The 24404-nt window shown below is 37.0% G+C and overlaps 1 protein-coding gene across 1 annotated transcript in view; it reads left to right on the top strand.

Annotated features, from left to right (window-relative positions):
• Positions 1 to 24404, top strand: part of NBAS (NBAS subunit of NRZ tethering complex) — a 193880-nt gene that overhangs the window by 62324 nt on the left and 107152 nt on the right. The window contains exons 30-35 of the mRNA XM_050893361.1: positions 1511 to 1734; positions 6535 to 6647; positions 10524 to 10637; positions 19025 to 19138; positions 20026 to 20183; positions 21033 to 21131. Coding sequence (XP_050749318.1) covers positions 1511 to 1734; positions 6535 to 6647; positions 10524 to 10637; positions 19025 to 19138; positions 20026 to 20183; positions 21033 to 21131 — 822 coding nt within the window. The remainder of the gene's footprint in view (positions 1 to 1510; positions 1735 to 6534; positions 6648 to 10523; positions 10638 to 19024; positions 19139 to 20025; positions 20184 to 21032; positions 21132 to 24404) is intronic.

Here is a 24404-nt window from a genome sequence, read left to right as displayed (position 1 = left end):
AACCTATACATAAAAAAAGTCACTCTTTCTCTGTAGTTATAAAATTAGAAGTTGCTGAAAGAGAACTGCAATATATTTAATGTCCATGGTTTTGTGATAGGCTAAGGCTTAGTGTACTTGGAATTTTTTTTTAAGTGCATTTAAAAAAATTATAGTACTAGAGCACTCTGGGAAAAAAATAGCATTTGCTTTGCTCTGATCTTAAAGTAAGTTTTTTATTAATACTAAATTATTTTTTAACCTCTGTACCATATGGTTAAAAAAACCCCACAACAAAGAGTTTTGGAAAAATGATCTAGGAATGCTGAAAATGCTTTGAAATGTAGTGCTCTCATATGCAATTATACTTTGATAACTTCAAAACTGAGAAATTGATAGGCAGTAAGGATTTGTAACCACATGTGAGGTTTGTATTGGGATCTTTTTTAGCATGATGCTTACTCTGTTCTGCTTGCATGCAAAGTGGATCCTGTCCTCTTGAAGAAGGACTTCAGGTCCATAAATTTTGAGAGAGGTAAATTGTATGTATATGACCTTTAAGGAAGAAGGGTCAGCTATCATACTTTGCATCTTTCACTGTTCCTTGAGGATTAATATATTATGAAATGGAAGATGATCCAGTTGTATGATGTTTTTTAAGAAGCACTGAACTGTGTTCCTTTCCAGAGCATGAGATGGTTTGGAGAGGTTCTTTTTAGTGAAGAAATACTTTAATTTCAAGATGCGATTGGACAGGGTGCTAGATAATCTCATCTGTGCCCCCTTTCCCACGAAAGGTCTGACCAGATGATCTTTTGAGGTCCCTTCCAACCTGGGCTCTTCTATGATTCATTGATTCTGTTTAATTTGTTATGAAATTTAAAACCTTCCATAAAGGCCATATTGTTGCAGCTGCGGTATTTTCTGAAATGATTAAATGCATATGTTGCTCTTCATTAGGACAATACTGACTGTTTAAAAAAAACAATTAATTTTTGTTAAGGAATTGAGGTTATTTTTAGTATCTGAAAATAGGCAAAACTTTGACCTGAAAATAAGTTAGGTGTTTTGTGGCATGCATTCTTTGAAGATAGTCTTGATTGAAACTTAAAAAACATCTTATATGCTCAGTTCTAAATACTTCCGGTTTCTTCAGGGATACAAAATTTCTTCTTATGTGTTGTTGGTTTTAAGGTCTTAATACTGATCTGCCTTTTCAGATTCTTACATCCTGTTAACACCTCAGAATGTAGGTATAAGTAATTTCTGATCTCCAAGTCATACTGTAAAAAGGCAGTTGCTAAGCTTTTTTCTGCAGGAAGTAGAAATAACTAACTACTAGTTAATTTTAGCTTTACTCAATAAATTGTGGAAATACTCTCCTTGGTAGAAGTTAAATTTTTTGCTTGGACTGAATATATTCTTTTGACTTCAAAGATCCTTTTATTCAAAGGGCTTGGTTCCATACAATGCAGATAAGCTTACCTGAAGCTGCAGTTGCAGATTATTAAATTATTGTTCTTTCTTTTAGATATTCACAGAAAGTCTTTTATGCTCAAGCAGTATAGACAATATCCACTTGGCTGGGCAAATGATGCATTGCAGTATTTGGTCAGTGGATCTACCAAGTTCATCAAAAGGGAAGCCACAGTACCGAGTCAGCTATGCAAAAAGTATTGAACTAGTTTTGGCTGCTGGCAGAGAATATTTCAATTCTTCAACGAGTTTGACCGATAGCTGTATGGATTTGGCCAGGTATATTTACAATTATCACATACATAAATACATACTGCTCTTTTAATTGAAACTTGAATTTTGTTTTCACTGTAAGGGGAGGGTGAATCTTATGTGGGTTTGTTTCTCTTCATGTAAAATTACATGGTAAATGGAAACAATATCTTTGGCTTCTGTAAGATTTGTTGTTGTTGTTGTTGTTGTTGGTTGTTGGTGGTTGTTGTTGTTGGTTGTTGTTGTTTCCCCTGCCTTGCTTTGTGTATGTTTACACCATTGCTTTCCCTGGTTGCTGGAATGATCTGTTAGAGAATTCAGATTGAAGAAGAAAAAGAAACATGCAACTCTTTCTCTGTGGATAAGAAGTTTTTGAACTTGCGTGTCATTTGAACCTTTTCCACGTTACGGCATTGAACCACAATTGTGGCCCCCAGTTACTATCACAGTAGAAAATAGCATCTTGCTGATTCTTACATTTGTTTTCTTACTTTGGTCTTTCCTGATTCTGAGAGTTCATTTGAGGCTATTTGTATCTCTTTGTTATGTTAAGAAATAAGCCAAATAATTCTTCAGAAAGGAATTCAGACATAGAGCAGCCTTGGAGGTTGCAGTGTGGGTGTTCATTCTTGTATAGATTTAGATATGGAAGTATCTTCTTTTACAGTTTAGGTGGAGATAGGTGTAATAATCGGGTATTACCTATGTAGAAGATTGATGCCTTGGCTTACCTTAAATATTTAAAATAGAGACATGTCTTAATATTTCCAGCCTTTCTCTTTTATTCTAAGAATTTGCTGTTTCATTGGTATTGTTGTTATGTATTAATCCAAATGAGTTTTCCTTTTTCCTTAAGGCACTTACTAAAAAAAACAAAACAAAACAAACCACAAACCAAACAACAACAAAAAAACCCCAAAATCCCATAACCAAAAATATTTGTCTCAACTACAAAGGAAGACATTTCTTTATAAAGTACTACTTTCACTTAGGCATGAGTACACTTACCTACTAATTACAAGAAAAAGATTAAATTATTTTTCTTCCCCTCAAGATACAAATTCATCTTGACCCATAATGGTATGTACATACACATTACCAGTTTTTTTTTGAGTACTGACTATAGTAATACAGTCAAACTGTTTGTAATTAATTATCCTTTTTCAAATTAGGAAGTTTTCCTCAATAAAATATTGTTACTATAAAGTTTTATGGATTGACAAATCATGTATTTTCTGTTAGAGATAAAAGGAAGAATATTTTTGCAGTTTGCCTTGAGTGACGGTTACGTTCTCCATAACTTAACTAGAAGATGACTGAAAAAGCGTTGATTTTTTTTCTGCCTAATCACTCGCAGGTTGTTCATCTATCCCATCCCAAATGCACACACACATAAGTATGTATGATGAGGATGAGGGTTTTTTTCTTTATTTTTGTGGGGTTTTGTTGTTTGCTTTTTTAGTAAAGGCATTATTGCCTTAGGTCAAAGTTGGAAGGCAGTCACTTTTACAGTATTAATTATATAATGCTAGCTGTACTTGTACCTTTTTATTGAAAACACAGTTTATTGACTGTCATTACTGCTTATAAGCACACTAGGTAAATACTTGCTTTGGAGGCCTAAAAGGCCCAAGAGTCACTGGCTTTTTAAAATTTATCTTTATTTTTAAATATATGAATATTTATATGAGTATAAATTTTTTTTTTCTTTTAAAAATCAGTTGAGGCTTTTTACATTTTAGACACCAGGGCTAATAGGTATACAGTGCAGAAGTTGCGATCACAATGAAGCAGGTGCATACACTGTTATAATATCCAAATTACAACTGAATTTTATCTGTATGCGTACAATTGCCACAGTTAAAATCTCTCTATTAGCTACTTGTATGGGGAGAGGATACTGTAGTGGTGGGATTTCTTCTGTGTGTAGGAGAGAAGCTCTCCTCTGGGCTAAGCTAGGAGGTAGAGAGGTTGGTTGGATTTTGCAGGTGAGTGGCTTCATTTTGGAGCAGCAGGAATGACATGCACAGTTATTTGGAACAGACCTTTTGGGTCAGCAGTCCAGTCCTTTGCTGTTGCATGTGGCACTGTAATATAACATAGCCTCACCTCTGTGCCTGGGAAGGTCATGGAACAGATTCTCCTAGAAGCTATGCCAAGGCACATGGAGGACAGGGAGGTGATTTGAGACAGCCAGCATGGCTTCACCAAGGGCAAGTCCTGCCTGACCAACCTAGTTGCCTTCTATTATAGAGTGACTACATCAGTGGACAAGGGAAGAGCCATGGATGTCATCTATCTGGAGTTTTGTAAGGCCTTTGACACAGTCCCCCACAACATCCTTCTCTCTAAATTGGAGAGATACGGATTTAATGGCTGGACTGTTTGGTGGATGAGGAGTTGCTTGGATGGTCACATCCAGGGGGTGGTGGTCAACGGCTCAGTGTCCAGATGGAGATCAGTGACAAGTGGTGTCCCTCAGGGGTCTGTATTGGGACCAGTACTGTTCAGTATCTTCATCAATGACATAGACAGTGGGATCAAGCGCACCCTCGGCAAGTTTGCAGATGACACCAAGCTGAGTGGTGTGGTTGACACGCCTGAGGGATGGGATGCCATCCAGAGGGACCTGGACAAGCTCAAGAAGTGGGCCCATGTGAACCTCATGAGGTTCAGCAAGGCCAAGTGCAAGGTCCTGCACGTGGGTCAGGGCAACCCCCGGTATCAATACAGGCTGGGGAATGAAGGGGTTAAGAGCAGCCCTGCGGAGAAGGACTTGGGGGTACTGGTGGATGAAAAGCTGGACATGAGCTGGCAATGTGCGCTCACAGCCCAGAAAGCCAATTGTATCCTGGGCTGCATCAAAAGAAGCATGGCCAGCAGGTCGAGGGAGGTGATTCTCTCCCTCTACTCTGCTCTGGTGAGACCCCACCTGGGTCCAGCTCTGGAGTCCTCAGCACAGAAAAGACATGGACCTGTTGTAGCAGGTCCAGAGGAGGGTCACAAAAATGATCAGAGGGATGGAACAGCTCTCCTGTGAGGAAAGGCTGAGAGAGTTGGGGTTGTTCAGCCTGGAGAAGAGAAGGCTCTGGGAAGATCTTATAGTGGCCTTCCAGTACTTAAAGGGGGCATATAAGAAAGATGGGGACAAGCTTTTTAGTAAGGCCTGTAGTGATAGGACAAGGGGTAATGGTTTTAAACTGAAAGAGGGTAGATTTAGACTAGACATAAGGAAGAAATTTTTTACAGTGAGGGTGTTGAAACACTGCAACAGGTTGCCCAGAGAGGTGGTGGATGCCCCATCCCTGGAAACATTCAAGGTCAGGCTGGACGGGGCTTTGAGCAACCTGATCTAGTGGAAGATGTCCCTGCTTATTGCAGGGATGCTTAGACTAGATGACCTTTAAAGGTCCCTTCCAACCGAAACCATTCTATGATTCTGTACTCACTATGAAAAAGTGATTTAATGTTATCATAAAATTAGGGTTTATTTACTATTTTTTTTTTTTTCCCAATCTCCTATTGAGAGTCTTTTCCATTAGCAGGCTCTGGAAATACAAAGTATCATTGTTTTTAATATTTCATAAGGGTCCCGTGATCAACTTTATGGTTTTACGGTGATATTTCAAAATATGCAGTTTATAGCTTGAATACTTGCTATGAATGTGTGACCATGTGTTTATTCTGTTTAGTAAGATGTTTTGGTCCTTCTCTGACTTTTCTCCAATCAGTTGTTTCATGGAAACTTAACTTATTTCCATGAGTGATTATCACAGCGTGTAGGTCTCCTAGTAACCTTCCTGTATGAGTTGTTTTAGGTGGAACATATTTATCTTCTCTTTAGCTAGTTCTCTTTCCTTCCACTCCTGTTTTAATCTCCACTTCACCCTGAAATGTTTGTCAGTGCTCCTGAAAGATGTGATGGGTTCAGATGGAAATGTAGCTAACATACAATTTTATTTTTTAATGTCAACATGTCTATTTCTTAATTAACATATAGAGAGAAAAGCCATATGACAAATTGCACAAATAAAATACTTTCCTGATTTAATGTGCATGATGAAGTAAAATCATTGAGACTATTTTGCATGTAGATTTTTTGCTAAACATGTGTTAATAAAGCTACATACGAACACACTGTACCAGAATGAAAATTTTATTTAAAACATTTATCTAAAAGCTGATTATGTCAATATAATATTCAGAAAATGTATTAATTTTTTTTAAAAGTTTATTTAAAATACTAGGTTATTAATAATTGTATGCACTGATTCATCTTCAGAGCAATTTTGTGGTGTTTTTTTTTTTTTAAATCAGCTTTGTTTTCAATTGCTGAACCTAGCTGCGGAAACCGAATTTGTGACAGTGGCTCTAACATTTCACTTCCAATCAACTTTTTACAGAATTTTGCTTTTATCTTCTAGTATATGGCAAGAGCAAAACACAATAATGATACGAGAAATATTTCCCTAGATATTAACATATTTAAGTACATTTGTCTTCAACGTCTTTTTTTTAAATTCATTGCAAGTCTAAATTCAAGAGGACTTAGGCGATGTTCTTATCACAACTAGGTGAAGAAGATTGTGGCAAACCAAGAATAGAATTTTGTTAAAATGTTTAGCCAGCCATAACAGAGATATAGTGCCAAACACTTACAATGTGTGTTACAGGAGTATTTTGACATGTCATAAGCACAGTAAATTACTAGTTTGTTGTTTCTTTCTTTTTTCTTTTTTTTTTAAACTCACAGGTGAATTTTTTCCACAAATTTAACTTTGAATTTATTCAACAACTTTTAGAAAAATTTGTTTCCTTCCTGTTTAGGTGCTGTCTACAACTTATTGTAGACTGTCCGAGTGCTATTCAGGAGGAGCTAGATCTCATTCGTGCTCTCGGCTACCTTGAAGAATTTGGCGTGAAAATATTACCATTGCAAGGTACTGCGTATTTTTATTCTTTATACGATTACTTGAATCACAGGCATAAATATGCATGACAAATAGTTTACTATTGTGTGAGTGTTGCATGAGTAAACTAAAGGGTCCCTCCCCTGCCTCCAAACAGCTTACAGGCACATACCAAAAAATGGTTTTTTTTTAAAAACATTTTTCAGTTGATGTGAGATAAGAAAGATGTCTGCATATGGAATCTGTGTTTTGAGACTTACTTTTCGCAGGACTTTTTAATAATTAAAGTACTGAGTATCTGAAGCTCCTGGTGACTTCCGCAGAAATAGTTTGAGCTCACCTTTTATTTGCAAAGTAGTCTGCACTTACTCATGTGCTGATGAGCTTTAAAATAATGGGTGGGAGAGAGGTACTTCATGCGTAGGCAGTTTTCATGTCTCCACTGGGCTGTTTCATTTTGAAGTATATAAAACCCAATGACAACGGAAGTGAACTTTTACAAGGTATTTCTTCTGATGACTTGTTTAAAACTTCAAATATGTTTTGGAGCTCTGACTCCAATGCTATGGAAAGTTGTTGGACAGAAGTTGGAAAGAAAGGATGATGATGGACAGTGAGATAAAGGGGAAAATGGAATGTATTGCAGTATATTTTATTGCGTATAAATTGTGCCAAACTAACGAAGTTCATTGCTTTATGTGGTGGGTTGACCCTGGCTGGATGCCAGGTGCCCACCAAAGCCGCTCTATCACTCCCCCTCCTCAGCTGGACAGGGGAGAGAAAATAAAACAAAAGGCTCGTGGGTCGAGATAAGGACAGGGAGGTCACTCAGCAATTACCGTCACAGGTAAAACAGACTCGACCTGGGGAAATTAGTTTAATTTATTACCAATCAAATCAGAGCAGGATAATGAGAAATAAAAACCAAATCTTAAATCACCTGTCCCCCGCCCCCATCCCTTCTTCCCGTGCTCAACTTCACTCACGATTTTTCTCTGCCTCCTCCCCGTGAGTGGCGCAGGGGGACGGGGAATGGGGGTTTGGGTCAGTTCATCACACATTGTTTCTGCCACTCCTTCCTCCTCAGGGGGAGGACTCCTCACACTCTTCCCCTGCTCCAGCGTGGGGTCCCTCCCATGGGAGACAGTCCTCCATGAACTTCTCCAATGTGAGTCCTTCCCATGGGCTGCAGTTCTTCATGAACTGCTCCAGCGTGGGTCCCTTCCATGAGGAGTAGTCCTTCAGGAACAGACTGCTCCAGTGTGGGTCCCCCACAGGGTCACAAGTCCTGCCAGCAAACCTGCTCCAGCGTGGGCTCGCCACGGAGTCACAGCCTCCTTCAGGTGCATCCACCTGCTCCAGCGTGGGGTCCTCCACGGGCTGCAGGTGGATATCTGCTCCACCGTGGACCTCCACGGGCTGCAGGGGGACAGCCTGCCTCACCATGGTCTTCCCCACGGGCTGCAGGGGAATCTCTGCTCTGGCGCCTGGAGCACCTCCTCCCCCTCCTTCTTCCCTGACCTTGGTGTCTGCAGAGTTGTATCTCTCACATATTCTCACTCCTCTCTCTGGCTGCAATTGCAGTTGTGCGTTTTTTTTTTTTCTCTCCTTGTTAAATATATTATCCCAGAGGTGCTACCACCATCACTGATGAGCTCGGCCTTGGCCAGCAGCAGGTCCGTCTTGGAGCCGGCTGGCATTGGCTTTATCGGACATAGGGGAAGCTTCTGGCATCTTCTCACAGAAGCCACCCCTGCAGCCCCCCTGCTACCAAAACCTTGCCACGCAAACCCAATACACTTTAACAAACCCCTCAGTTTTCTAAGTGAAAGAAATACAAGAGAGCTCATCTACCTGTCTTTCAGTGAAGCTTGAATGTATGGTATGTGGGCAACTATGGAAACTGCATGAACAGTGGTATTGAAAGCGCTCTAAAAGAACTGGCTGAGAAGAGCACTGAGTACCAATGAAACATGCTGATGGTAGTGTTTTACTTCTGGCATTGCGCAGAGAAATACTGGGGTTTATGGAAAGCACTTGTGGGTCTATGGAAAACAAAGCGGATGTTCTTAGTGGCTGTTGTTGCTTTACTTTGGTGTTCTCTTTTTGTTCTCTTTTTTCCCAAGTATTCCTTCAAAGTGGGCTGATGCTCCATATGTTATATTCAGAAATCTTACCATTTCTGGACTGAGAATAAGTCTGGTTTCTAGATCTTGCAATATTGCAGTGTTGACTTCTAGAGCAGAATTATTTTTTAGTCAGTTTGTTCAGCCTGTAGAAAAGTACACATATTTTCTTCATCTTTTTTGGTGTGGACATGAAGGTATCATTTAAAAAAGTGGCAACATAATACTGCATTAACGGTATGTGTAATACAACTGATGTAGATTAATTAGAATATGTGAAATCATGCCTGTAGTTTCAGTAATGATCCTGACTTATCCTTTCTTCAGTATCTTTCATGTAAGTGAAATTAATAAGATTAAAATTATGTTTTAAAGTTTTAATGAAAGCCTTTAAATGGTCAGTTACTTTGATAGAATGTCATTAAAATAACATTAAGGATCAGTTATTCCCACAGTAAGAATTAGCAGTAGACTTTTATTTGCATTTATATGTTTAGTTTTCTGTAGAGCTTCCCCCTCCACTTGTCTTTTTAGCAAACTCAGCAGTTAAGGTTGTGAACTACTATTATGATGTATTTTAATAAAATCTGGTTTGGACACTCCTTATTAACATAAAAGGTGAAGAAAAGTCCATCTTTAATGAAAATGTTTGACCCATGGTATTATTTCAGATTATATTCAGTTATGTTAGATATTCCAAAAAATCTTGTTTATACAATCAGTGAATGAAAACATTTTACTGCTGTATACTAATATATGTGTGCGATAGAATATTAAAAATGAAACTAAGTGTAACCTTTTCCTGCTCCTCCATTCTTAATTTGTTTTAGTCTAATTTGATTTCCAGAAGTTATTAATAGTTTTCATTATGTGAGTGCTATTTTGCTCTTATTGAGAGGCCTAATATCATATGTTTTAAACTCTGCATTAGCATATTGGGCTTATCCCCCATGCAGGCATTAATGTCTTACTGAGTATTAAGTGAAAGATCTGCAGGCTGTTCCTCTATATTCTGAGAGCTTGCATGGTATGAAAACGTTACCTTTTTAAAGCAGCAGCCTGAAGTTAGCCACTCACTAACTAGCTAAAAAGAGCACTGAAATCGGTTCATGGTATTAAATTATACAATTAAGGTAATTGTTTAATTCTTGGTAAAATCTTTTTTGAAACATAGTACTAATTATAAGCTTCTCAGGATGTAGTTGACACAACCTGGTGATTTGTAAGGCTATCCCTCGACTTGCTCAGAAAATATTTATGTAAATTAAAACAGCCTGAAGATTTTGCCTATGACAGTGCTTTCAGTCTGTGTGATGTATTCTGTCTGCCCTAAATAAAATGTAGCATGAAATATTAGTTATTTACAACATTGTGAATGAAAGTTAATGTCTGTTTTAGCAGTCTTTCTAAGAATGTTGCAAAAATGATATTTTAGAAAAAAAATTGTATACAGGCATATGGTTAGTCATATAAATTTAAAAACATTGAGTCTGAAAACCTGAAACAAAAATAAGTTTTCATTCAGGTCAGTCTCCCTCTTCTTCCTCCCTTCCCAGCCTGACTTGCTAGTGATTGGGGCTGGTTATATTGTAGTGTTATTTTAACTTCTGCTTTATAGGTATAATTGAGTATCTGCATGCAAGTAACTTTGGGCTGGTTTTCAGATTGTGTTTGCATTCTTATACTCCCTAGCACTCTTTCTGCACCTACATTATTTGACCAGAAATACAGCAGTAAGGTTCATTTGTACAGTCTCTAACACCAGTTCTTCTTTCAACAGTGCGTTTATGTTCGGATCGACTTAGTCTCATCAAGGACTGTCTTGCTCAGATGTCAACAAACTATAAGCAGTCTGCTAAGCTCCTGGGACTTGCAAATTTGCTAAGGGTTGCAGGTGAGCTGTGTTAATAAGACACTGAATTGCTATGCAACGTGCATTGCAAAGTGCATTTGTGTTATGCTTTAGCACATTCGAGTTGATCATTAGACTGTGTGTTCAAGGGTATCACTAAAAAGTCATCTGGAAAAGCAGTCATTGGGGAGGAATGAAATATTTTACATGAATGAAATTTTATCTGTAAAACAGCTGATATTGTCAGCTGCTCTGACATTCCACTAATACCTAAAATAAAAACAGCCTTGTCTAATCTGAATTTTGAGCAGAAGCTCATTTCAGATTGGAGGAGTTGCGGCTCAGAATATTTTGTTTTACAGTTAATTGATAGTACTAACATTCCAGTAAATCTTATTGTCTCTGTCAAATAAGGTAGTTTGATTTAATAATAGTCCCATTTAAGTTAGAGGGGAAAAAAAGTCATCTGTAATGTGTAAACTTCAGCTGTTAGACTTTTGTCTATGCTTCGTATATCTCCTTTGTGCACTAAAAATAATGCGTTAGTTTGAGTATTCATTTGAGGAGCTGAACAGCTTCAAGGATTGAATCCTAAGGATACTAGAATTTTTTTCTTTTTTTAAGATAGCCTACCTAAAGTGTCTGGCAGACCTTTCGATTTTTGAAAAATACTTCATCAGTGCAACTGCAAATACAACACTGCTGTATTTTTATGATGTAGAAATAGAATATAGAAATACAAAATACAAAATAGAAATTCATATTTCATGCAGCGTGGTATATAAAATCAATGCATTCCAGTTTTGTCACTGATGCATGCCTGGCTAATTCCTTTCTCTCTCTCTTTGTTAAATCATTTAAGAATTTTTTCTCATGTTTTCAGGAAGCTTAGTATTGGCAATTTTTACATAGTATTATATATAGGGAGGGAGATATTCAAGGGAGTTGGGTGAGGTTATGAACAGAGGTACAGAAGTTAGGTTATTGACCTCCTGAGATGCCTAGGTCCTAAGGAAAGGAATCACTGGAAACGTCATCGTGACTCTGGTAAGCTCAGTGCTCCTGTTACGTAGCGCTGCTATGTGAAAGGTGGCAGAGGGGACGGGATGGTACCATGTTAGGTAGCTGGATCCAATCTACATATTTATTCATTTTACATGTAATCTCCTGTTCTGTAGAAAAACTAGAGTGACAGTCATAACTTCTCTTTTTTTCTTTGCTTGCAAGACTTTTGGGGAAAAAAAAAATCTCCACATTGGTTCATAAGACAAGGTTGCTGTACAGCTCTTTCCCTCTCTGCTTCCTCCCACATCAAGTTAAAATCTGTCAATTTTTCTTCGCAGTATTCTGAGTTCTTTAGGCTAATGCTGCTGAGTTTTGTTTTACCTTCTTTTTGAATCTAAATGATTCCCTTTGTATGAGAGAAGGAAAAGCAAAATCCCCAGTGATTCTGTGAAGCTTAAAAACACAAAGTATTTTGTCCAGTAGTGTTATCCTAGTGCCTTAGTTGTAGATCAGCATCTACACTGCCCTGGTATGTACCTTTGAACAGGGAAGAAACTCGTGGCTCCCATCTCCAGAGACTGAAAGATGAGAGGCAACGTATATTAGGTAGAGAACTTTAGGGAATTCATATAGAGCTCAGTGATATGGTAATGTCTGTGTGCTAGTGGTATAATCACAGTGGCACTTACTGAGACACCACTGAAAAGAGAGATTTAAAAGAGATATTTAAAGCCACGTGATGAAATGGCCTCCTGATTTTCTCTTCCATATGGTTACCGGGGTGGAGAAAACCAGAAGATGAATGTGTGAGGTGGTTAATTTTTAAGCAGGTGAATGACCTAAACAGTAGTACTTACGCTACAAATTACATACTTATTCTAAGAGTGTTGGGCTCTCTGACTTTAATGGTTAACTTTGGGAATAGCGCTAATGGTTGTTCCTGTGGTAAGTATGGAATTTTAGTAGTACAAGTATATTTCAAGAGTGAATCTTGGTAAGGAATACACTACTTTGACACTCACTTTTCTTGTCTCTTGTGCTAAATAAATAAATAAGTCATTTTCAAGCTTATCTTTTGGTTATAGAATAACATTTATTTGAAAGGAAAAAATAGCAAGAAAACATTTCCAGTAGTGACTTTCTGTGGTGGTGGATGTGGATGTGGTGCGGGTTTTTTGTTTTGGGTTTTTTTGTGCCTTTTTTTTTTTTTTAAATGAGTAGTTTTAAGCTTTTGTGATTAAAAACCATTTCACTGTCACTGAGGGATGACTAATTGTATTACTTATATAGAAATGCTATTTTCTGTACAGAGTATTCATCTATAAGCAAGACATGTATTCAGTATGAGAATGCCATAGTTGTGATTTTTATCTAAACTTATTTGTTGTAGGACATGGGCTATGGAAAACAGATTTCTTTCATTTTGAGAAACTCAGTATTTCTTTAATCTTTTTTAGTTTTCCTGGACTTGAAAGCTATAGACAGCATACCACTATTACTGCAGATTTTTTTGTGCCTGACATTCCATCCCGTTAACAAGTATCCAGAAGAGTATCCAAAAGCATACAAAGGAAACATGATTGTCATCAATATTTTAAGTCATGCATGCAAATGCAATATTTTTCCAACAGATTAAAGAAAGTCTGTAGAGCTTTACTCTTTAGTCCTCCATTACTGCTGTATGTACTTCCAGTGAGTGGTGGAATTGGTAACCTTACACTGAATTTAAAGTTGCATATGATTTTAATAGCTAGGTTAATGATACCTTTAAAAACAGATTTTAAGTGGAAAGCTGGCATAGCCTTAATCGTAGTCTGTAAGTGAAGAGTCTTGTAAAATTTAATAGTAGGTATAAAAAAAAAACAAAACTAAAGCAAGACATGTTGAAATGGTATTTCTGTATCTGTTGACTCGTAATTTAAGTTATTGAGTTATAATTAATTATTAATATGATGAAGAGTTATTTTAGGACTTGGTAGCCATAAGAATGGTAACAAACGCTAATATTATTCCACAAATTCGTTTGTAGCCAAAAGGGCAGCTCACGCATACAGATTTTAAGATTCGTGAATGAGTATATTTTATTTTAAACTGAATATTAGAAAAGGAAAACCTTCCTTGCAGTTTTAGCACAGACAGTCTTTGTTAGCAGGTTTAAAACTACTGGGAAAGGGCAACTTGATTTCTAACAGCTTACGATGAAAGGAAATGGTTTTATGGAGATACATTGGGAATGAGTCTGGATATTGAAAAAGAATCTAGGGATTGAACTTTATGGACTTGCTTAATGAAGAATTAGATAAAGCGCTGCTGGAAGAAAGAATTTTTTTTCGTCCCTAATTGATTTTCACTACTTATACAATTATCCTGATTTATGAGCCACCTTTGCTGTGAAAGAAGTTCTAATTTTGTCTTGTGGAACATACTTACTGGTATTGGTTATGCATGCTCAAATTTGCAGTCCCTTTCATTCCCGACCCAACATGTGTATCTACCAGTAGAGTGCTTTCTTGTGCTTTATCTGCTAACTGGAGGAATTTGTTTCAGCATTTTCCCCTCTCTGCTCCCCCTGCCACCCCACCCCATATGATTACTGATTGTGAAAGACCTACTTGCTACATCTATCCATACCTATATAAATTTTATACATATGTGTATATATAGAATATGCTATGTTATACTATATGTAATATATAACCTATAAAATACTATGAGCGTATATATTTTAATTTCAATTCTAAAAGAATGCATTTGCTGTGCATACGAGGGTAGAGTGCACATGGTCGTCCTCAAGCTTCAGGAGCTGTGTTCTCTGAATACAGTTTGTTTAGAGAGCAGCACTGAAAGCGAGTAACAGAATTTATATTCATACTTATCAAAGCTAAAATATTGCTTAGGTAATGACATACCAGCTAGATTCTTAATTGCTTTAAAGTACTTGATTAATGACAGTAAACTCTACTTAAGCCTCATGTTACTACCTCTGTAAAGTAAGCACACAAGTGTTATCTTAATTTCACAGATGGGCAAAGTGAGTGAGGGAGAATGTGCTCAGCATGACAGCCAGAAAGTCTGTACGTGCTCAGGGAGGTGGAGCTGTTCTATGTCTCGCGATCCTCACTTAATCCACACTCTTGGTTAAGAAAGGGTGTGAAAGAATTCACTTTATGCAATTACTTGCTTAGAAAATAGAGGAGCAAAAAAAGAGTAAAAAAAAAAAATGGTTATGTATCAGAAATTAAGAGCATCTTCTCTGCTGTTACTGCGTATCAAAAAGAGCATTGCTTCTTTATTTCTTGAGTCAGGCTCTCTAGAAATGTTTTCTGTTCGTTATTCTCTTTTCTCATAACTTTCTCTGGTACCTTAGTTAATTTTAATATCCATAAGCTAATTATAGTAACTTTAAGCTTTGCTCACATTCCGATGTCAAAGCTTATTTTTGAAATCCACCTTCTCAACACTGACTTTCTTGCTTAATGCATGTGGAAGTAACCGTACAGATGGTTTCTGATCTCCTAAATGTAGGTGACATGGAGTTTCTGAAGTATACATACAATTTTGATACCGTTTGACTTTTAAGTTTTCATGACATGGTTTCACTCAAGATAATGTTGTTTCATCCACTCTCAAATAACGTGCATCTTACCCAAAGTGTTTCAATAAGCTTTTTTTTTTCTTCATATAACCCAAATTGGATTCAAACTTTTAAAAAGTATTTGAACGTCCTTTGTTTCTCAAGAAAAAATGGTTTTCTGTTATTTCTGAGCTTCCATATTTTTCTTCTCGTCATTTGTAATAGAATCATAGAATCATTTAGGCAGGAAAAGACCTTTAAGATCATCGAGTCCAGCCGTAAATCTAACACTGCCAAGTCCACCACTAAACCATGTCCCTAAGTGCCACGTCTACACATCTTTTAAATACCTCCAGGGATGGTGACTCAACCACTTCCCTGGGCAGCCTGTTCCAATGCTTGACAGCCCTTTCGGTGAAGAAATTTTTCCTAATATCCAATCTAAACCTCCCCTGGCGCAACTTGAGGCCATTTCCTCTTGTCCTATCACTTATTACTTAGGAAAAGAGACCGACACCCACCTTGCTACAACCTCCTTTCAGGTATGATGCCATATCTGCTTGTATCAACTTCTATCTGAATGCTAAGCATCATAACAAAAAGATATGGAAAGAACTTCGGAGACGTAAATCTTACTGGGTGGAGTAACCCTTAGAATATAAATGCATTTTCCTTATGACGTAAGGAGGCAATAATCCGAAGGAGCTGAACACACACAAACTTTCACAGATAATAAAAGGGAAACAAAAACTAAGATATCCTTTCCAGCTGCTGAACTTGATTTGAGTCTGGATGTCAGACATTAACATTAAGGCTTAATACCTAATTACTATGTAATATAATAAGGTCACCATTTTAATAGTTTTTCTCATTGAACCTTTCTTGGTTTTAAATCTTGGATGTCTGTCAGAATGGCAAGGGGAACAAATTAGAATTCAAAACTTTCACTTTTATAAGACTTTATCATTAAAAATACCTTCAAATGAGGTGTCACAAAGCTGAAGCAGTGAATTTTTTCATGTTTGAATAAAAGAACAAGACCATGCCTCTAAACTGCAGCGGGTAGTATTTTAAGTGACTGCACAGTTGAGGCAATGAAAGCTGCATGAAAAAGGGCTCGGGCTGTGCGTTGCAGGGGATTTACTAGTCATGTCGGAGCTGATGGTTGTTCTGTGGCATAACAGTGTGTGTCAAGGTAATGGAAGTTTAAATGAGTGAACAATGGAGATAAGATGAGCAAGTATAGCCATGGACTATATTTTATGCTTGTGCTTTTGTAAAACATACGGAGATGTATCCTACTGCATCAAAACCACTTAGCTAAAACGTTGGGGATGGAGGACTTGTCAGCATACGACTGCTCAAGTGCAGTTAAGAAAACCATTCCTTGCTCCAAGTGTTCCTCCTCTCTTCCCTCCAAACCCACTGATTTTTAAGTAGTAATAAATAGCAATGATTATTTTTTCTAGCTGAAATCTGAGGGACAATAGTTTGATTATTTCTCTTGCCTTTTATTTGTGTCTGCTACTTAGTCAAATCTCTCTGTAAGTAGGAAAGCTGTCAGGGTGAAGTGGGCATCAGAAGGTGAGTGGCAAGTACGGATCTCTTGCTTATAGAAATGACAGTTCACATTTAGCTTGTGTAGATAGAAGCACTTCTTTGTCATCTGTAATTGCTTTTGCCCGGATGAGAAGTTCCCAGGTTCCAGAGGGCAAAATTTTGCAACACAAGAGCCTTGGATGTGATTAATTTGCAACATCGTGTTTTGGCAGTATATAGAGCAAGAGGCCAAAAGATAAAATGGTGGGAAGCCAACCTGTTCTCCCAGCTGAGTTAGTCATGACATGGCAAGTTTAGGGGAATCTTGATTGAGTTCAGTAATTAGGGTAACTTCACTTCCCTGAATGTCATTCTAGTGCAACTGCTACATCTTTTCTTTTGAGAAAGCTTTAAAAATAAATTTGCTTTGCCTGTGGTGATGGACCTGCAAAGTGGAGTTAAAAATAACAGCTATACAATTTAAGAACATGTACTCTTTAAATGTTTTTTGGAACCGGATCTGTTTAACCTTCTGAAATATTTGCGTTTCACAAGTTGTCGTAATACAGTTTCATAAACCAATGCCCTTTTCAAATGACTGTAACAGCAGTGACTGCGTAAAATTGCTTTTAATAATAGGGGAGAAACATGAGCAAGAAGCTTGCATTGAAAAAATCCCCTCACTGTTATTAGCTTCTTGCCATCCTTCTTTCCTAAATTAAAATGAATAGTGTGAGATTATTTTTCCTGTGGATGTTTAGTCACCTTCTCATACAGTGCATGGACATACACACTATTTTGAGCACAAGACTGGACCAACTGGTGTCAGTAAAGTAAATAACTCGTTCTCTTGTGTTCACTCTAAATTGGAAAAAGCTTAAAAAAGATAGAAATAGATGACTGGGAAAAGGTGACAGGTATAAATGTTATTTGTATTGACTATAACTGGCTTTGAAAAGGAGATGAGTTGTCTGATTAGATTTTCATCTGTGAATGCTGATGTATTAAAATGAAGGTCAGGACATTTTTCTACAAAGATTCTTGATGAAACTTTATTCAGAAGAGATCAATAGTATCTGAAGTGTTACTTTTAACTCATAACTGGGGGAAGAGGCATTGTCCAGAAGGTCTGGTAACCAAGATGCATGTGTAGTGTGAAAAAATAGTTTCAGCTGTACTCGCTGAATTTATGAGGGTAGGGATTTTTAAATACCTGTCTTCCACATCTCATTAATTATTTGGCTCTGTGAAGTGGGAGTTTAAACTGAGGCTTTGTATACTGTAAGAAAACAATTAAAAATTTCAAAATTCTTTTTCTATTACAGTTCACAGAAGTTTTTTTTTCAATGTCAGGGTTTTGATTTATATGTCACTTACCTTAAATACCAGTTTTGATCTATGTCTTGGTGACGTCGTTTAACCCCAGTCAGAAGCCAAGCACCACATAGCCGCTCCCTTGCTCCCCATCCCCCTCCCCCTGCTCCTGGTGGGATGGGGAGGAGAATCGGGAAAGAAGGCAGAACTCATGGGCTGAGATAAGAACAGTTTAATAACTAAAGTAAAATATAAAATTAACAATAATAATAATGAAATATAATAATACTAATACTACTAATAATAATAGTAATGAAAAATAATATAACAAAAAAAAGGGGGGGGGGAAGGAAAAAAAAAAACAGTGATGCACAATGCAATTGCTCACCACCCACTGACCCATGCCAGAGCTGCGATCCCCCCCTCCCGGCCAACTCCCCCCAGTTTATATACTGGGCATGATGTTCCATGGTATGGAATACCCCTTTGGCTAGTTCAGGTCAGCTGCCCCGGCTCTGCTCCCTCCCAGCTTCTTGCACACCTGCTTGCTGGCAGAGCATGGGAAACTGAAAAGTCCTTGGCTTAAGATAAGCGCTACTTAGCAACAACTAAAACCTCAGCGTGTTATCAACATCATTCTCATAGTAAATCCAAAACCCAGCACTGTACCAGCTACTAAGAAGAGAGTTAACTCTGTCCCAGACGAAACCAGGACACTTGGCCATCACATAAATACAGTTTTCAAAACTCTTTTTTTAACCTAGATATAGCATGTTGTGTAGGGTTTTTTTTAGCCAACTGTGATGCCAGTGTTTTTTAAAATACCTAACTGTTTTTATTGGTTCCTTCAGGAAAAAGCAGATAATTTTATTTTTGCTTCAATTTCAAGATGGGCTTTTCATGTTGTGGCATATAGTTTTCTTAAGAAATAAAGTAGCAAGCTTAAGTCGACCATTAATTCCAATTAACTAATAAAAACATTGAATTTTTCTTACAGGAGATGATCAGATGGAGAGAAAAGGTCAAGTTTTAATCCTTTTAGTGGAACAAGCTCTCAGTTTCCAGGACTACAAAGCAGCTAGTATGCACTGCCAGGAGCTCATGGCCACAGGTGAAGTGAATAAATGGGGGTTGTGTGGGGTGATGGTGGTGGAAATCTGAGTTCTGACTCTCGGCTTACTGTGAAATATGGTACTTCAGGTTGGTCCATTTCATTCAAAAATCAGTTAGTTTGTGGAAGTCAGCTGACATCTCCATGGAATGGAGATGTACATTCATACCGTACGTAGTAAGATAGTTACTGAACTATTAGACATGTAACCTTAGGGAGCTTTTCTGTATGCCTCTGGGAACCACAATTTCTCATTCTTTCTACACTGTACACCTCTCAAACAGGTAAAAATATGTGACTGCAGCTAGTAGGAATGTGCAGTTCTTTTAGATGTCTACCTTTCTATCAAAAATCTTAAAATACTTGTGCTATTTATGTAATTTGTATATGTGGGGGTATGAGTGGAGGCAAATGACATATATGTCAAGATACTAAGGAAGACGGGTTTTGTTTCTTTTGCTCTTTTTTCTGTCTTAAGATCGAAGGGGAAAAATCTGAGATGAATTGAGGTTCTTTTAATATATCAAGTGATATATTTTACTTTTTGTTTTTACAGCCACTCCAGTAAGGTGTTCAATATCATGCTCTGAAGTAAATTATGATTTTCTTATTGCAATATGTAAAAATCTAGTGTGTAGGCTTACAGATGCCTGTTGTGCTGATATCTACCATATGATAATAATGAATCGTTTATGTATTTGGTCAGTCTAAAGTTGAGTTACATCTCTGTTTTATGGAGCCTTTATGGTTCCTTTCTCAGGGGATGTTAAGTGTCAGCAAGAATGCCACATGCCCTCCTTTATCTCATCCAGTAAGAATTATGCATCCTCCTCCTGTCACTTCTGAAGCTTACCAACCTCAGAAGTACGTTTTGTGTTCCCTTGTAGGTTATTCTAAAAGCTGGGAAGTATGCAGTCAGCTTGGACAATCAGAAGGCTACCATGATTTGGGTATGCGTCAGGAACTCATGGCTTTTGCTCTGACACACTGTCCCCCAAGTGCCATAGAGGCGTTGTTGGGAGTGAGCAGTTCATTGCAAACCCAGGTAGGTGTTTCTGAAACTTCTTTCATGCAAGTTCAATGCTTACTGAAGTAAAGGGAACTTGTGCTCATTTTTAAGTTTGTTCCCTTAAGTTCCACCCCCCGACAAGTTTATATTTTCTACTTTCACTGTTATATTTCAACAAATGAGGTCTCTTTATAAGCATTTTTATACGATGAGTTGGCTTCTCAAGTAGAAGTGCAATTGTATTCTCTATCTTTAGTACTTCTAATTTCTTCATTTATTGCCTGATTTAAACATTTTATTTGCAAATGCAGGTAAATAATTTTTTTCAGTGTTTTCCAGGTGTTTACATCTTGTAATGCAACTTCATTAAATGCCCACATAAATGTCTATTAAATGTTTTGTGGTGGGTTGACCCCGGCTGGATGCCAGGTGCCCACCAAAGCCGCTCTATCACTCCCCCTCCTCAACTGGACAGGGGAGAGAAAATAAAATGAAAGGCTCGTGGGTCGAGATAAGGACAGGGAGATCACTCAGCAATTACCGTCACGGGCAAAACAGACTCAACCTGGGGAAAAATTAATTTAATATATTACTAGTCAAATCAGAATAGAGTAATGAGAAATAAAACCAAATCTTAAAACGCCTTCCCCCCACCCCTCCCTTCTTCCCAGGCTTAACTTTACTCCCAAATTTGTCTAGGGAATACAACAGTGAGAGGATGTCAAAGATACCGATGTGGTGTTCTCCCTGTCTTCCCCTGCACCCTTGTTTTTCTGTCATGGAAGCTTTTACATCAGAATTCCTTGGGTTTCCTATGACATCAGTCATAGTTCTTACATTTGATTATTTGACTTGTAAGAGATTATATTTATTTTGTGTTTATAGATTCTTTATCAGGCTGTGAATTACCAGTTTCTTCCTTCAGAAGGAGGTGAGAATGTAAATATCTCAGGACCTTCTTCATTGATCAGTAAGGATACAGAGGTAAGCTTTAAAGAGAGCTTTTAAAGTAATAATGATTTTGTTCTCCATTGTGCCAAAGAGCTGAATTTGAGTTTTTAGCAACATCTACCTGTTTGCCAGATAAAATGTACAACATTAGAGACTTCTACTAATTTCTGTTCTTATATTGTTTTAAGTTCAAGGTCTTGCTTATGTATTTTTACTTAGTCTGTTCTGATTTTTTGTTGCTTCTTCCTACACAGTCTTAGCACTATAGAAAAAAAATATGAACCCAGAGGCAGGAGAAGAAGAAAGTGCACCAAAATTTAACACAATAATATACATTAATGTTGGTTTGATTTTTTTGATCTGTCCCAATTGCAAAGCAAAACATTTGAAAATAAACCTGAGCTACATATTTCATTAAAAAATGTCTTGAATTAAACTCATTTTTCCCTTTTGTTCTGTGCATCATGAAATTTATGGCTTCTTTGCCATTTTATAACTTTCATATATTGCATGTGAAATTATTTTTATGTGTAAGATCAGAAGGAACATTGAGTGTTTTGTGGGAAATAGAGGCAGGGCAGCAGGAAAAAAGTCCACTATTATTCGTTCTGCTTTTCATGTTTATTATTTTAACAAATTTAAGTTTGTACATGTACTATTACAAGTACATTTCTCTCTTTAAAGATGATGTAATTACCTGTTTATGAAAGAAAGGAATGTCTTTTTCATCCTCTTCACAGTGGAAAATTCTAAGTTTGGTTTATTTTTTTTTCTCTGTTTTCTGTTTAATTAAGTTTTTCTGTAGAGGATAAACAGATCTCAGGGCGGGGGGGGGTAAAAACCTTAAAGACATACAGGAAAGAATAGAGAAAGAAAGAAAAAAGGTGGTTCGTGTTGCATAGTCTGGCTTCTTGAGAAAAGTATCTGAGTTGCAGCCTCCTTAATGTCACTATACCCTTGGGGAATTTTTACTAATGACAGCTGTAGATGGAACATGCTAGTCTTTGCCTTTGATTTATTTAACACCACGGGGCTTAAAAAACCACACCTCTCCTTCATGTTACTGGAATGGGAACAGATAACTTCTATGTATATGTCTATATTTTGTGTATGTTTTTTACATATGTATAGGCATACATGCATACTTGGTATACATATATGCATATGTAAACATACATATACATATTTGCACATATATGAAATAAATGGGCAGGAAAGTAAAATAGCACTGAAAACAGTATTCAGAGGAAGAGAGCTAAACACTTCATGTATCTGCTAGAATCATTGATATGAAGAACAGGTCTGTTCACTAGCACGAATGCTTTATATTTTTTGGAAGTTGGTAAATGAATCTCTCAGAGGAAGGTTATTAAGTAGATGTTAATAAAATCGTGGAACCTTCTGATGTGGGTGTGGATGCGTATGTTTACAATATTTTAATGTATATAACAAATTTGTCATGCATCACCTTTCATATGCTGTAGTAGTATTGACTGTATGTTGTGACAGAACAATTATACATGCATTTAAATGATTCAGAAGCTTATTCAAGGGTTTATCGGAGTTGAGTAAACTCACTAATTAACTTCATTATCAATTCAGTTTGGATATCTGAAGCAATTTTCATTATTCTGGGGAATTCGCATTCAGACAATTATCCACTCTTATTTTCTCCAATATATCTTTTTTTTTTTCCCCCTTAGTTGTGGTTGGTTGTCTGTTTAGAATTGGAAGTAGGCAGACAGTTGACCTGGCAAGTTTGTATGTTGCTGCACTGAGTTTTTTTTCCTTTCTGTTTTAACACAGCTTCTTGGCATGTCATATTTCAGACTGTTACACTATGAAATGAGTTCTATATATTTGCTAATTCTGTCTTTTTGTTCTCTCCCAGTTGACTTAATAGGGATTTATAGCTTCTTTCATTTCTTGCAATGACACAGGAGGAAACACAGCCAAGAATTCAGTCACTGTATAACCCTTCCTTTGTTACAGACATCTGAAATGTTAGAAAAGCAATATATTCAATAACTCAGTTTCTCTGACTTAACTGGATCCCATAACTGCAATCCCCATAGTTCCACTTCAGCTAATTCCTCATGCTTCACCTTCATTATCTTGCACAGAATTTCAGTGTCTTCAAAGACAAAAGCAACTATAAGATCTTTTTTTTTTTCCCCTTTCTTTTTACTCCTTTCTTTTTCACTTATGTCCTGATTAACTTATAGCATCCTTTTCTCAAGGAGTTGGCAAATGTTCTTCTTTCTCACTTATTGATACCTTTTCAAATTGGTGCTCTAAATGTAATTTTCTTTATCTTGACTTGACTAAGCTTCTTCTAGCATACATGTGTTTGGGCATCCCTTTCTCTGTTGCATTAAAAAAACCTATCTGTAAGTATATCAATTTTCCCTTTCAAAGCTTTAGTGACCTTTTTCTACCTCTTCTTACCTTCATCTAGTATTGAACCATTAGTTGCCACTGCCATTTTTTTCATTATACCAGCCTACATCACCAGCTGGTCATACTTGTCAATCATTCTTCTCTTGATGAACTCCTCTCTAGAGGTGTCTACATTCATTTCATTTTTGTTGTTTTAAGTTTTTTTCTGTGAAAATTTTTCCCATGAAACTTGCAGAAATCTTGATAGCAGCTGGCTACATATCTCCACAGATTGCATAGAAATGTGTCATTTAACATGGCTGTCATATTGACTTCAGTATAACTTTTCTCCAAGTTTTTGGTGGTTCTACTCTGAACGAAATTCCTGATCGCTATGATAAAGATGCACATAATTATTCTGTAGGAGCTAATGTATTTGCACAAGAATGTACTTCATTACCGTAGTGCCAGCTTGTCGCTGTTGATTGAACTCATGGGATCCATTGGAGAAATTGTCCTTTGGAAGCTACAATGATTCCAACATAGCAGATTATTTTTAAGCAAAATGTTAGGTTTCCCCAATCCCCACCCTTTTTTCTCTTTGTTGTGTGCTGTAAATGCCTCAACAACTAATCTTGTGCTTCTCAAACAAAATATCTCAGTGAGAAAATTAAGGTCTTGATTCATGAAAAGCATTTCGGAATATTATTGCTAACATTATTAGATTAAAATATAATGCTTTGTCATGAGATGCTGTGTTGTGTATAAACAGTAGAAACAATAACCATCAATTGCCTTGTAAATGAGCTCTGACTTTATGTTAAATCTACATAATACTTAAAACATGCATTACATCTGTTATAAATAAAATCATTATCTTTTATATATCTGAATGTGAAAACTTAATTACTGTAAAGTGGCACATCA

The sequence above is a fragment of the Gymnogyps californianus genome, chromosome 3 (assembly GCF_018139145.2).
Source record: "Gymnogyps californianus isolate 813 chromosome 3, ASM1813914v2, whole genome shotgun sequence".
Taxonomy (NCBI): Eukaryota; Metazoa; Chordata; class Aves; order Accipitriformes; family Cathartidae; genus Gymnogyps; species Gymnogyps californianus.
The sequence above is the reverse complement of the archived record's forward strand: the minus strand, read 5'-3'. Positions and strand labels throughout refer to the sequence as shown.